The following is a 13,898-nucleotide window of genomic DNA, read 5'->3' on the forward strand; positions in this document are numbered from 1 at the left end:
TTCGAAGAATACATTACGTGTAACTACCGAAGTTTTCGGTAGACACTTACATAGTTTGCAAGAAGGGAAATATTAATATTTATTCATTAATGGGTAATAAAAGTTAAATTGATTGAGGCTAACTTCCTTATGGAGGAAGTCAGAAAACGGGTAGAAACTAGTTACGCTTCCTTTAGAAGTTTTATAGCTCTCATACTAACGAGCAGTTAGATCATTAACAGTACTAGTAGTGTTGTATCCTCATCACTTCTTACTTTACAGAACTACAAATTCATATTGCAATTTGAAGATAAAAGGAATATAGCTCCAAAAGCAAGCTATTAGAAGGTAAGAAGTGAATTAGTGTTTCCCCATTGCAATGGAGGGTGCGTCTGATCGGCTTCATCTCGCTCCCAGGCCTAGACCTCTTCCAAGCTCACAGGCCCAGAGGAGAAGGAATGTCGAAAGCCTACGGAGGTTATGGAGAAATCCCCACCGATCAGGCGTCCCCTCGGCAGTGTCTGTAGAACGTCCCAGACTGCAGGGATAGCCATTGGAAAGGCATCCTAAACAGTGTTTCCCCCATTATGGTTAACCTCCTTACCCTCGGCGGATGAGGAGAAGGAAGATTCATCAACTGAAGATTCTTATGAATATACAAGATAATCTCGTTTATGTTATGAATAAAGAAAGAGGAAAATTGGATGGTTATAGTATCATTACTAAAAGAAAGATCCTCCCAAAAGCGCATGAAGAAATGCCATGGGGGAAGGCACATAGCCAAAGGCCATACCACGTTGAATACCGCTTCTCTTCCGATCAACGAAGTTTCAGTAACGTGGGGTCTGGTCAGTACGTGGATAGTGCCACAGGATAGAGCGGAGACGTCACAGTCTCTCAATGATAGAATTCCTTCGCCTTTACAGTAAGTGAGGTCTAAGGAACAATAACCTTAGGAAAGGGATTAATCTCCTTCTGATCTTCTCGAATGGGAAGAAGTTTAGAAGACGAGGCTCCAATGAGGAAATACTTTCGAATTATAAATTTCTTACAGCATCCAGGATTTCCAGCTTCTTTGTGTTGGAAGATGGAAATTGAACAGGTATCCTCTTGAGATTTTGTCACGGGATCAGTTTTTCCTGACGGGGGCGCGAAATGTCGCACAGGCGGCTGTTGCCCGTGTCAGGATGTGTTTGAATCTGTGGGAAGTTTCTCTGGAAGAGAACCCAAGAACATACTTCTCGTGAAAGAGAGGACTAGTGGTCGCAATAAGAGACTTCGTCTCTATCACATTGGTTTGATTTGGAGAGAAGTTTTTTTTGTAGGATCAGCCTTCACCTGCCAGGTACTCAAGATGTCGCACAGGCGAACGTAACCCTTGTCAGGATGAAGCTGGTTCTACTTTAAACCCTTTACCTTATGAGAGGCGCTCTCCTCGGGTAACTCACTCTTTTCCCAACATTATGGGACAAGAGATGGAAGATATCAGACTAGGAAGTCAATGAGGGTGCAGGTCTTTCAGCTTACAAGACCTTAGCAACCCTTTTATTGCAAGAATTCGGAGAGTCTCTTGAGTTCTGCCACCCCTCCCTCTCCTAGTTCGTTACTTTAAGAGGATTATAAGTCATCCTCTTCTGTATATATGCAGCAAACCGATTTTCAGAATGAGAACTTTGCAATTGTTTGGAATTGGACAAGACTTGTATGAGCTCGCATTATTTGATTAGAGGCTTTTTTCAAGTAATAGAAGCATAGATTACAGCATTATGTCCACGGATAGGAAGCTTGAATGATTCTCTTCGATCCTTATTTCTCATTAGGATCTCCTTCGTCTAGTACCAATCGTTTTATTGACGAAAGAACGAAGTTAGGAGATTTTACATTCTCTCTCGGCCTCGGCGAGGAAAGAATGTAGTAGAGAATTCACCTTAAGACTACGGTATGATCATGTCATATACATATACCGAAGTTGACTCTATGGTTGACAACTGAATTCCTAGTATCCTTACAAAAGTGTTCCTAGTTTTAATTCTGTTTACTGCAATGTAAGAGAATTATAGAGGATTCTTTATGGGCAGGGAGTTATCTTTTTTTTTTCAACTCAGGCTTTCGGGAAGCATATGTAGAAAGCATAATCGTATTAAAGAACGAAGATTGCTCAGGATAAGTTCGATAAGTCTGTTGGGAATCATTTTTCTTCGTGGCAGAAGTTGTTTCCCTGATCTCAGGCTTTTGAGAAGCATGTTTAGAAAAGCATAATCGTATTAAAGAACGAAGATTGCTCAGGATAAGTTTGATAAGTCTTTTGGGAATCATTCTCTTCGTGACAGAAATTGTTTTCCCTGAATGGAACTATATATTGTCCATAAAAGTTTTTCCTACTGAGAACGGAATAAACATAAAAAAGGCTCAAATGCGCCAGAAGCGCCAGCCTGGCGCAAATGCGCCAAAGAAGAGGCCAGCCTGGCGCAATGCGCCAGAAGTGCCAGCCTGGCGCAATGCGCCCATCCAAGATAATTTCTCGTTTTAGCGAGTTATTAACCTTAGAGTTCACTAGCCTCTTTGACAGAGGCGTAGTAACGGCAAGTTTCGTTCCTGATTTCGTTCCCCTTCTAATCGAAAAATGGGTTCGATCCCAAGGAACTATGAAATTATTTATTTTAAGCATTTAGGCCAATGCCACAGCTCTCTCATATCACAAAGAGAATCAGAATATCTTTTTTCGCCCGGGTTCCGCGTTGACAAAAGAGAACCTGTTCGGAAATCAGACACGGAACGTAACGATTCTTAAGAGATTCACTGCAATATGTTGCACGTCCGTGAAAAACTTCTCGATAGACGATAATATTGTGAAATTATGTCTAGCATCTATTGGAGAGAGTGTAAAAAACCGGAGAGAAGTCTTCATAATCGCTTCGCAAGGTGGGAAGACGAACCAGGCTTCCTATAGATTACTTCATTGATTCTTGACCCAATAGATGTACAATTTACGCCATCTTAGTTTTAAGAAAGGGGAATAAACTTTAGTCTTTTTCCCCTAAATATAAATTCTTAACAGATGTTAAGATAAAGGGCGTCAAAGGAAGAAAGGATGATACTTTATACTTCATTTTTGGCCTTAGATATATTGGATTCACAGAGATAATAACGTTCTTCTCACAGCATGTTTCGTAAGAAATTTCCCAAAGATTCTGGAGGTTCTATTAGAATCCAGTATATAGACCTGTAAAACCTCTCCATTCTGAGTCGGTCTGCGTGCAGACTGACCAGCAGTAGACATGGTAAAAGGCAAGGTCATGGTAAAGACATAGACTTGCTGCAGATCTTGCTGGTGGGAATAGGGAAGCTGTCCTCTTCCTATACCTCTGTGAACCACATACGGGTGTTTTCTTTCCCTTTCAGAGGGAAGAATCACCTTTGTCAATATCTTTTATCAACAACGCGTATAAGGTTATATTCTGTCTCTGCAAGGAGAATTAGATGTAGCAGAGAATTAAGATCTTCGGGATTCTTATACGATATCTCTATACGATAAGAGTAGGATATCATGCACTGAGTATGGGATTCTTTTTGTTTGGAGTCCTCAGATTCCGTGTTATGACAAGATGGAAACTCGGCAATGGGTTCTTGCCAGCATAATGTCTGGCAAAAGAACTAAAACCCTCTGTTCCTCACTCAACGCTCCACCAAGATAGAGTTTCGTTGTTCAGACAGGGTCCTTACATTTTCATCTACAGAAGAAGAAATGGTGGAAACGTTTGCCTACAGAGTTTTTGGAATGTGATGAGGGCTCAAAATGCTGCCCAGTTAGTATTAAGAGGGATATATATAAAGAGCTAAGAAATCGAGGGTCCGCCCAATTTCTACTCTGAGTCTCCTTTGACTTCCAGGCTCCTTCCCTTCCTTCGGGCAAGGATAGGGAAAGATTCTACAACGAGAAACCTCATCAACATGCAAGAAGAGATCTCGGTAGCAACAGAAGTAATCACGAAGGATCCTTTTCGGAATAAGACTTATCTCTCGTACTGTTAGATTTCATATCAATTATGGATGTAGTTGACTACTACTCCTCCCCTTGCCGGAGAGGCCGAGAGCTCAAAAAGTGGAAGAAGGTTCTTCCACCCTTCTCAAAGTCTCCTGATAAACTATTGTGGTTGTTTAGGACTTTCGGACAATGTAGCGCCAACTAGGCGCTAAATGCCATAACAGGCGTAAAAAACGCCAGAGGCAGACAGTCCCAAGAATCACTGTCATTGTCTGGTGAGGAGAAAGAGTGGGCCTCCAACCTGGCTTAGATTTTGCTAGAGGCGAACAAATCGGACAGATAAGAGAGTTCGATGGGGACATCGACAGACATCTTCGAGAGGACTAAGAAGCTCGAAGCTCTAGCAAGTGGGGAGGAACCGGCCAGGCTCCAGAGGTGAGGCTCCAGGGCAGGCGCAAGGCGCCAGCCAAGAGCGAGGTGCCAGGCAGGCGCGAGGAGCCAGCCAGGCGCGAGGCACCAGACAAGCGCGAGGCGCCAGCCAGGCGCGAGGCGCCAGCCAGGCGCAAGGCGCCAGCCAGGCGCAAGGCGCCAGCCAGGCGCGAGACGCCAGCCAGGCGCGAGGAGCCAACCAGGCAAGCGCGAGGCGCCAGCCAGGTTCTAGGCTTCATCCATAAGAGATCCATTTCTAAGAAAGCCCTGGTCTTCTTTGAAAACTATGTGATCACTAAACACTTCATGAGTATCTTGATGATTCCTTCAAACAGCTGAGAATTTAAAAGCGAATGAAGTGCGAGCTTTTATGAATTCTGTTCTTCCATAACAATATGTCATTAAGTACATATAGCTGTCATTTACGGGAGATGCAACTCTGGGTTGACCTCCCATTATACGAAGGATGTCAAGTTGACCTACGAGAGATACGTCTCTCTGGGTTATACGTGTCTACGGATAAGTTGCTGGGATAGGGAGTCGACACTGATCCTTAACTAGTGAGTTAAATCTTAAGTTAACGGAATTTTATTATTTGGGTTGTTTGAAAGGAGTTTGGGGATAACTCTTTTCAAGTTAGCACGAACCCTCGTGTGAGGATCAGGTGGATCGGGATCGGTGTTGTGCTCCTTAATTATGGCCCACTAGGCATAGGTGTTTTGTCATGTAAGTGGATAGGACCCCTTTGACAAATAAACCATTAGATTCTGTCAAAGTGAGTGGATAAGACCCCATTGACAGATCTACAAGAACTCTTAGCCATAGGTCACATCCTCGCTGAGGCTCTGAGACGAAGCAGACCCCTAGCAATAGCTAGGAGGTCAATACCCCTTCGTCTAAACACATAGGAACCAAGGTTTTATTTATTTATTACCTACAACGTATGTTGTTTCCTGTCTATTCAGTAAATTAGCTGTCTCTTACCCTCCACCAAAGGTGCCAATCAGCTAAGTATATATCTGACAGGTAAGTTGAATGCATAAAAATGGTTATTGTCATGATACAATAAAAGTTTTATGCATACTTACCTGGCAGATATATACGAGTAATGGCCCACCCAGCCTCCCCTCAGGAGACAGGTGGAAGAGAAAATCTGTCTTAGAAAACGGGCAATGGTTCCTATTCCCGCCACCCAGCGGCGGGGGGGTGGTAGAATCACCTGACCTACCTGTAGCGTGTGCCGCGAAATTCAAATTTCTATCGGGGTGACGACGGAGTCTATAGCTAAGTATATATCTGCCAGGTAAGTATGCATACAACTTTTATTGTATCATGACAATAACATTTCAGAAATGAATCATTTACTACTTATCTGCACATTTTTTCCATAGAATAGCAATTAATAGCAGGTTAAATGCCTTCATTCAAGCTAGTACTTGAAACGAAGGTCATGTTACCATTACATCTAGACTGTACATAACATAAAAAACTAAAAATATGTTCTTGCAGAGAATTTAGCCAGTTTACGTAATTTTAGTGTCAACACTTTCTTCTGTAGTGAGTCCAAAGTGTGATAGTATTTACAAAACTGATTTTGGCTGTCATTTTCCTGAGATGGTAGCAAGGGTGCAATATCATGTTATTAAATAATTTTTTTAGGAAACCAATTAGATTTATTCAGGTTCACTGTAATTTTTTCCTTGTTAGATTATTTTTCTTCCCATTCGACTTGGTTACCAAGGAAACTGCTCTTTGCCATTTTTCTGGCATTGTAAGTGTAGGAACTATTCAGAGTGTGATTCAGACTTAGTAACTTAAGGCAGTATCATTCACCCATCTCAGGAATGCTTCATTAGCTCCTCCTTATTGGGTATTCAAGGCTAACGGCTAACATGGTCATTTTAAATCTCTCATTATAGATGTTGAAAAAATTGGTGTCCAGTTTCTTTTTTGGGTACAATATGCTTTTCCCAAGGAGTCTGACTAGAATTGTACCATATCTATCTAAAAGTACTTCTGGAGGAATCCAGGGTCCCACTTCGGCAGGTCCCACTTAGGCAGACTTCAATGAACTTGTGGGTTTGGTATAGAATTGAATAATTAAGAAATTTGAATGCTGATTTAGAGAATTAACAATTCATGATTATCCAGGAATGTGAAAGTTGATTTTGATATATTTTTTTATGCTTGTATTAGGATCATGCACTTGTTTCTCTTCAGGATGGTTTAGATGAAGTGTGATTGGCTGAAATGTATTTCATTTAAGTTATGTGCACATCATCAGTACTCTGAAATTTACCAACATTTAGTAGAGCCAGTAGGCAAAGGTTTGAAAAATTAAATTTCTTCTTGCTCTGATATTGAATTAAGAGTTATCCTTTCTCTTCATTTCAGATCTTTATCTTTACACAGTTATAAAGAGTAGCATTCTGCGCTCAAAGGACAACTGATGCTTCTGTGATTATTTAGTTCAATACAGTTGCTGTGTAATTGCATGGTATGAAAAATTGTTACAGTAAAGGAAATTGTTTTGAAGCATCTTAACCTAATTGGTGTTGGTATTTTGTGGTGATTTTTTTGTGTGCATTGTTTTATCAAAATTTGATTTTACTGTGTGTTTCTTTTTAATTTTTTTAGTTCCAATTTAATAACTAACAGTATATTTAAGAAAAAAGTTTTTGAGATTTTATGGTAGACTAACTGTACTGACATGATAGCATGATAAGAGAAGAACTCACAATCAGAAAGTATATCAACCTTACAGTGGACCCCGATATTTGCAGGGGATACGTACCAGACCCCCTGCCATGCAAATAGCTAGAATCTGCAAATACTTTGAACCCCTATAAAAAACACTTAAAGCTGCCTAATTTGTTAGTTCAAACTCAATGAAAACCTTCTAAAAGTACTAATTTTTTAATAGTTTTATCACAAAAGTGCATATACGAAATCATGAAATTTATGTAAAAATTCAGTAATTTGTGGATATTTCTCGTAGAAAAATACTGTGAATATGTGAATTTCCTGCAAATAATGGGTATATAAGGTCCATAGAGAAATCCATGAATACGTGAGTCCACGAATAACGGGGGTTGACTGTATTGCTACATTGATTTAAATGATTATTAAATTGATCTTAAATTGCTTCCATGTTTAAAAAAGATAAACCTGCATTTCCACTGTTTACCAACCAACATTTGATGTTGGTGTAGGTTGGTGCCAGTAACCTGCATTTAGGTAATCTTTCTTTCTGACCTTATCCTAAGACAGGATATGTATCCTTTTCAAGGATCTTTTAAGGGTAATCCTACTAAGCACCATGTAGATGGGCAGTGTAACTGCTTTGTTGCTGTTTGCATTAACAAACCCTCTTAGTGTAAGTCATGAAGGTTGAGTTACCATAATCATTGTCATAGAACTGATGGAATCTAGTGAGTTGTATGAGTCTTAACAAAATTATTCTGCGAAGAAGAATGTCTTTTCACGGTCAAAAGGGACTTATCCTCAAATCAACAGACTACGACTAAGTCTGATTTTTTGAGGTCTTTGTTTGCAAGGTATCGGGTATTTGTTTGGTTGATCAGGGCCAAAAGTGATCATCAGGTTTGTTCTTGACAGGCCATTTGTTGATGGTCATGCAGCTACTTTGTAGTTTTTTTATTTTTAACTCTCAACCTTGTTTTTTCTGTGTGGCTTATGTGATGTCATATTGTTTGTATTCCAGTGTGTGGGGTCAGGTGACATTGAGTTTCTTTTTCTGTGTCCATATTTGTGGGTTTTGTTATGAATAGATGAAAATATAAACAGTTATGTATGAGACATAATCCAGATGGGGACCATAAATCTTATTCTTGGTGTATGTGTACCAAATATCAGGTGATAATTATTCCTTATAATTTGGTATTTCTTTATTCATATTGAAGAGAGCATGATGACAGATACTTCTTTCTTAAATACTACTAGGTGTTTTTGTAAATAAGTGTACTGTAATTAGTTTTTAGTTCATACAAAGTAAAAACTCATTAGGAAATTTGTAAACAGCTCCCATGCTCCAGAGTTACACATCCATTTATTTACGTATACTATTAGTATAGTGCTGTTTCCTCATTTGTTGATGCCATCACAAATTGCTCATTGGTAATTTAAGTATGGTATCCCCACCTGGACAACTCATGTTGGGTTTTACAAAGTATTGGTCATGTATTTTCAAAGCATGAAAACTTCAAGTTGTTTGAGTTCTTTTTTTGAGTGTTCTAAAAGATATCACACTTAGAATTGATATTGGTTGTATTTATTAAACAAAGAGGGATTTAAAAGATATGTTGTCTTATATGTGATTGTTATTAAGTTATCTCAGAGAAACATTGTAGTATTTTGGTAGATGAAAGTAAACATATAAAAGAGAAGTGATTTTACAATACTAGTACTAGTATGAAAATATATTAATGTACTATTTCGCAAATATTACTTACAAGTTCTTATTTTTTGTGTCGTACTTTAAATTTTAGAGCTGAGATAGAAAAGGTAAGAGATTTGATGTTTGTTTGATGAAGTATAAGCTCTGATAGAATATACATGTATTATAGGTGTTACTAGGATGGACAGTCTTGTGTTCTGTATCTTGTTTTGATATTACTACTATATAGATATATATATTATATAATATATATGATATATATATATATATATATATATATATATATATTATATATATATATATATATATTATATATATGTATATATATATATACTAAGCTTTGAATTCCCAGTGCTGAAAATAGGATAGAGACTTGTCATTATGAATATCATAGGTGTAGTTATGCTCATCATGTTTTAATTTATGTAAGCATACGTTGGCTGGGTAGTTGCTAGTTGTAGCAGTTGGCAGTCCCTGTAGTGAGGAAAGGAGAGTCTTTTTATTTTAAAATTTCTTACATGCAATGATTTATATTTTGTACAGTTAGTAAGGCAATGTGTGGATATAATTCTTATAAACAATCGTTACTTTGCCTGGTTTACCTCTTACAGGTTTCATTGATTTGTGACTTTCATGTAAGGATATGAACTTGTTAAACTAAAGCATGTTGACTGCTTAGCCCCTTATTTTGTTTTATTTATATTGTAGTTTTTGTTTTGTTTTGAGTTTTACCAGAGGGCTGGAGTAGGAACCTCGTTCCACATCTGCCCTTATTTGACAGGTTTTCTATGAATGTCGGAAGGAACGGTGTCGTGTCGCCTGCCATTTGCCAGCTGTCTGGGTCCCAGTGCCGAAGACTCAGACGACATTGGGTATACCAATATGGCCCGTCAGCCTGTTATTCTCAATGTGTATGATATGGTAAGGATAATTTCTATTTATGTCAAATAAGAAGAAAATACTGAATAGTTTTGGAGTAGTCTTGACTTTTTCTGTTCTTAGACATTATATGAGTTTGTGTGTGCCATTAAATTACAGTCACTATACTTGTAAATTCTAACTCTAGTTAGTGTCAATTGCATCTTTTCATTGTAGTAGATAATTTTTATAGTTTTATTTTATTTTAGTGCAAGAAATTGTTTCACTAGAAAAGTTATGTCCATATGATGCACAGAGCTCTTCATTTTTACTTTTATTCTGATGAAGGTGAAGTAAACTCAGTAAGTACTTTAACAGGCAAAAAGAGTTTGAAGTATAATTACCATTGATAGATACTTATAATGTAGTAGCTTACTTCATATGTTGTTATATTATCAGCTTAACCTGCACGATGAATACAGTGCAGTTGGTTAGCTAACTACTGTTTACTATACTATTTTTACTTCAACCTTTATCTTATGAAAAAAGAGATGTATGGGGTACTGGTAATTTCAGTGATGAAATCAAGTGTGTAGTTGACTGTGGGAAAAGTTGTTATTGAAGTGATTTAACCATATTAGTTAGACGAGTTTCTCGATATGGTGGATGAAGTATTTGTTCTAACGAAGGAAGTTGGCTAGGCAAGTGAGAAGAGAAGAAATGGAATGGATAGAATGTAAAAGACAAGAAGAAGTAAAATATCTGTGGCCACAAAGGGCTGCTGCTAGAAAAGTGATAACATTACTTGCTGTGTGTCACTTCAGTTTATCACTGAAGGCACCTTTATGGGATTATGGTTAGTTTGGCTATGTTGTGAAGCTGTAAAGAATAGCTCTTAATTGTTTTAATTTGATTCAGAGATAACATTTGTGAAAAGAGTACGTAATATCCAAAGAAGTAAGCATTCAAGCTTGTATAAAGAATATGTAATAGCCTAAGAATTAAGCATTCAAGTGGATAGAAGTTCAGTAAGTAGTGTATGACAATACTTTTTGTACTATTAAGGCTGTTCTATGTTTATATTAAGAAATTACTTGGAGTTTTGAAGTCTCCAGAATTTTATTGCTGCTTCATCATCAGACAAACTGAAGGTATACTTCCATTAGCTTCTCACTTCTTAGCAATTTTAGAAGTCTGTCAACTTCTTTTACAGAAAATGTTTAATTAGGATCCATCACTTGGAGTACAGATGCTTTTTTAACATTCAACTTTTAGATCTTTAGTGATGCTGATGAAACAGTCATTGATAATTCCAAGCATAACATGAATACATTTAGTACTGATGGATTGTGTTTGATATGGGTTGTGTTTGATGCCCCAGTTACCATCGCTGTCTTTACTCAGGGATTGCCCCATAAGATGGTATCACTTAAAGTGTGCCTTGTTCAGCTCACTGTAGATACCAGAGGTTCTTGGCTGTCCCTTTGGCCCCTCTGCATACTCGCTGTCATTTACTTTTTATCCAATCTCATTGGTCTTCTCTCAGATTTGTCAAAGTTCTTTAACTTGGCATGTTCCAGTTTTGGTTATCATTTAAGAGCAAGAAGGATATTTATGTTCAAAATTCAAAGTATGCAATAAATTTATGGATGTTACTTACACTAAATGACTGATTTTTATTTTAAATCCATTACCAAAGCATGTATGGATAAGGCTATTACTCAAATGTGAATGTACTATAAACTTAATTGATGAAAACTGAAAACTGTAGCTTTCTGATCGTTGAATACCTGAATTTTACTGTTAATGTAATTGGTTAAATTGCTTTTAGTTAGAACTGCTTAATTGATATTTTTCTAGAATTATATTAAAACCTACAAATACATTTCTTCTTTTAGGCGTGATAATAATATTATGAAAATCATTACTGAGAATATAAGTATAGTATTAATTATTGAGGTAACAAATATCAGCTGCATCATTAAACAGAGATAAGCTGTTTTCAGTTAACTATATGCAGTGTAAATACCTATAGTATATATATACATATTCTCAATCTCAAACCTGATATTATAATATTGATATAAAATACTGTACTGTGCAAAATTCTGGTGAGCCTAAAGTTATGCATTTTGGAATGTATTTCATCTTCATAATCATATCCAACTTGGTTACAGACTCCTGTGATTATTGATTGTACAATGCAAAGGCAAACCATCTTTTAGTATTACATAGACATATGTGTACATATGGAACTAATCAACACATGAGCATGCGTTTCACTGAAAGAAATTTCTGACTCACATCGGGATCGAACCCAGGTCTCTCAGATATAAGACAAGGGCGCTACCAACTGATCTACACAGGTCATTAAAAATTTTGGAGTCTAAGTAGTTCTGTACCTGAGGTTCTTCTCGGGCAAGCTGCTGCCTAACATACTGGAGAATTTGACCAAACTTCCTGACCGACCCACCAATAACCCAATTGGGAGCATTTCATATTTTAAGCAATCAATTTACTTCATGGTTTGTGCGTGGGTTATTTTCTAGCAAGATTCTCAATATGTTTAGCATTTTAGTCAGATGCTTATTCACAGCATTGAGCAGTGAAGATATTAAAGAAAAGAAATGTCAGGAAAAGTACTATAGATATGCAAATGATAGGAATCAGAATTAAAGAGATAAGGACCAAAAGCAAAAAGCAGAACTTTGAGATAAACTTGTTTTTAACATTCAGGGTTCTTTTTGACTCATCTTATAAATAGTAAATTATGTAGGACTCCTTAAGTAAAATGACTTGAAATCCTTTTCTGTTTTATGAATTGCCCATTATAAATCTTTGCATATTTGTCAGACATGAAGTACTGCAACTGTACAATACACTATTATTATATTTGTAATAAGGCTGCAGCTTTGTAATTCATAATTTATCTTTTCAGTATTGGATTAATGAATATACATCTTCCATCGGTCTAGGGGTATTTCATTCTGGTGTAGAAATATATGGCACAGGTATGTTGATTATGGAATGTTCGTGTACCAAAATACGTAGCTAGTTTTCATTTATCTATTACTTTCCACTAATGGTATTTGTGGCATACTTTTATCACAAAAAAAGTTATGCAGTGAAGTGCTTTTTTAGTAAAGGACTCTTGATAACCTTATACGTATGCGTTGACTTTTAAGTGTTACAGGTAATTGGGTAGTATAAGAACCCAGAAGAATCCTTTTGTCAGTTTCATCCTTACAAATGTGCTAGTTTTCATTGTGAAGCCTGGCTCATAAATCCCTAAGATCTGTATTACCTTGGAACTACATTGTAGGCGTCTGTGAAATTTTAGTCTGGGCTTAATATTGACAGGGCATTGTAATAGCTTTGATGTACCAGGAATAGGCTAAGGTTCCTTATGTAGTACAGGGAGAAGGGGAACACTAATAGCATTGTACTCCTGGGACTATCGCTGATTTTGGTTTTGCTGTGAACAAACCATTAGATTTATATCGTGAAGTATTAGTTATTCAATCTTCTTAGAAAGATATACATATCTGGTAACCCTCAAGCAGAAATGTCAGGTGGTATAGGTCATACTAATGTGTCATTTACAATTGACTAAACCTTACCAAAGACATCCTTTCATACTATGTTGTGCATTGGACAATTAAGCATTTAGTTTTAAAAATTAAACTATTTCCTCTTCAACCCAATTACTTACATTAGTCCATGTTCATAGTCTTCGTGACTCCTACACTTCATTCCCAATTTAAAAGAAGAACATCCAATGGCTGGTTAACTATAAATTTGCATGTGCCCCATTGATCCATGTTTCCAGACACAAAAACATTACTATGCATGAACTTAGAGTTCATGGGGTTCTAAGAATAAAATAAAGTAAAAAATCTGTAATCTCTGTACTGGGAACTCAGTAAGATAGTATGAGTTTCAACCATGCTTTTTCAGGAAAGTTTAGAATTCCAATTCAAGGTTGTATTCAATTTGTGAGCCGACTTAATTGCTACAGTGTCTTGATTATAACGTACAGTAACTCATTGTGACAAGGCTGCCGCCTCTACTTGTTTGATGTTTAATTGCATTTGAATAGTCACTGATGCTGACCCTGATCTATAATACAGATCAGTAAACCAGTATTAATTTTAAATTTTGTAACATTTATTAAAGCTGCTGTGTATTGAATAAAACCAGGAATTGTAAATGCAAATTGGCATTCTGTGG

The 13,898-nt window shown here is 37.1% G+C and overlaps 1 protein-coding gene across 7 annotated transcripts in view; it reads left to right on the forward strand.

Moving 5' to 3' along the window:
• Positions 1–13,898, forward strand: part of LOC135206688 (deubiquitinase DESI2-like) — a 68,996-nt gene that overhangs the window by 37,327 nt on the left and 17,771 nt on the right. For 2 of the 7 annotated variants that reach the window (XM_064238095.1, XM_064238096.1), the window contains 3 exons: positions 6,788–6,890; positions 9,592–9,731; positions 12,607–12,679. In XM_064238095.1, the coding sequence (XP_064094165.1) occupies positions 9,603–9,731; positions 12,607–12,679 (202 nt within the window). In that variant the 5' untranslated portion in view covers positions 6,788–6,890; positions 9,592–9,602. Of the gene's footprint in view, positions 1–6,787; positions 6,891–8,901; positions 8,918–9,591; positions 9,732–12,606; positions 12,680–13,898 lie in introns of all 7 variants that reach the window. The other 5 variants (XM_064238092.1, XM_064238098.1, XM_064238094.1 and 2 more) reach the window with 3 other exon arrangements.

The sequence above is a fragment of the Macrobrachium nipponense genome, chromosome 31 (genome assembly GCF_015104395.2).
Source record: "Macrobrachium nipponense isolate FS-2020 chromosome 31, ASM1510439v2, whole genome shotgun sequence".
NCBI lineage: Eukaryota > Metazoa > Arthropoda > Malacostraca > Decapoda > Palaemonidae > Macrobrachium > Macrobrachium nipponense.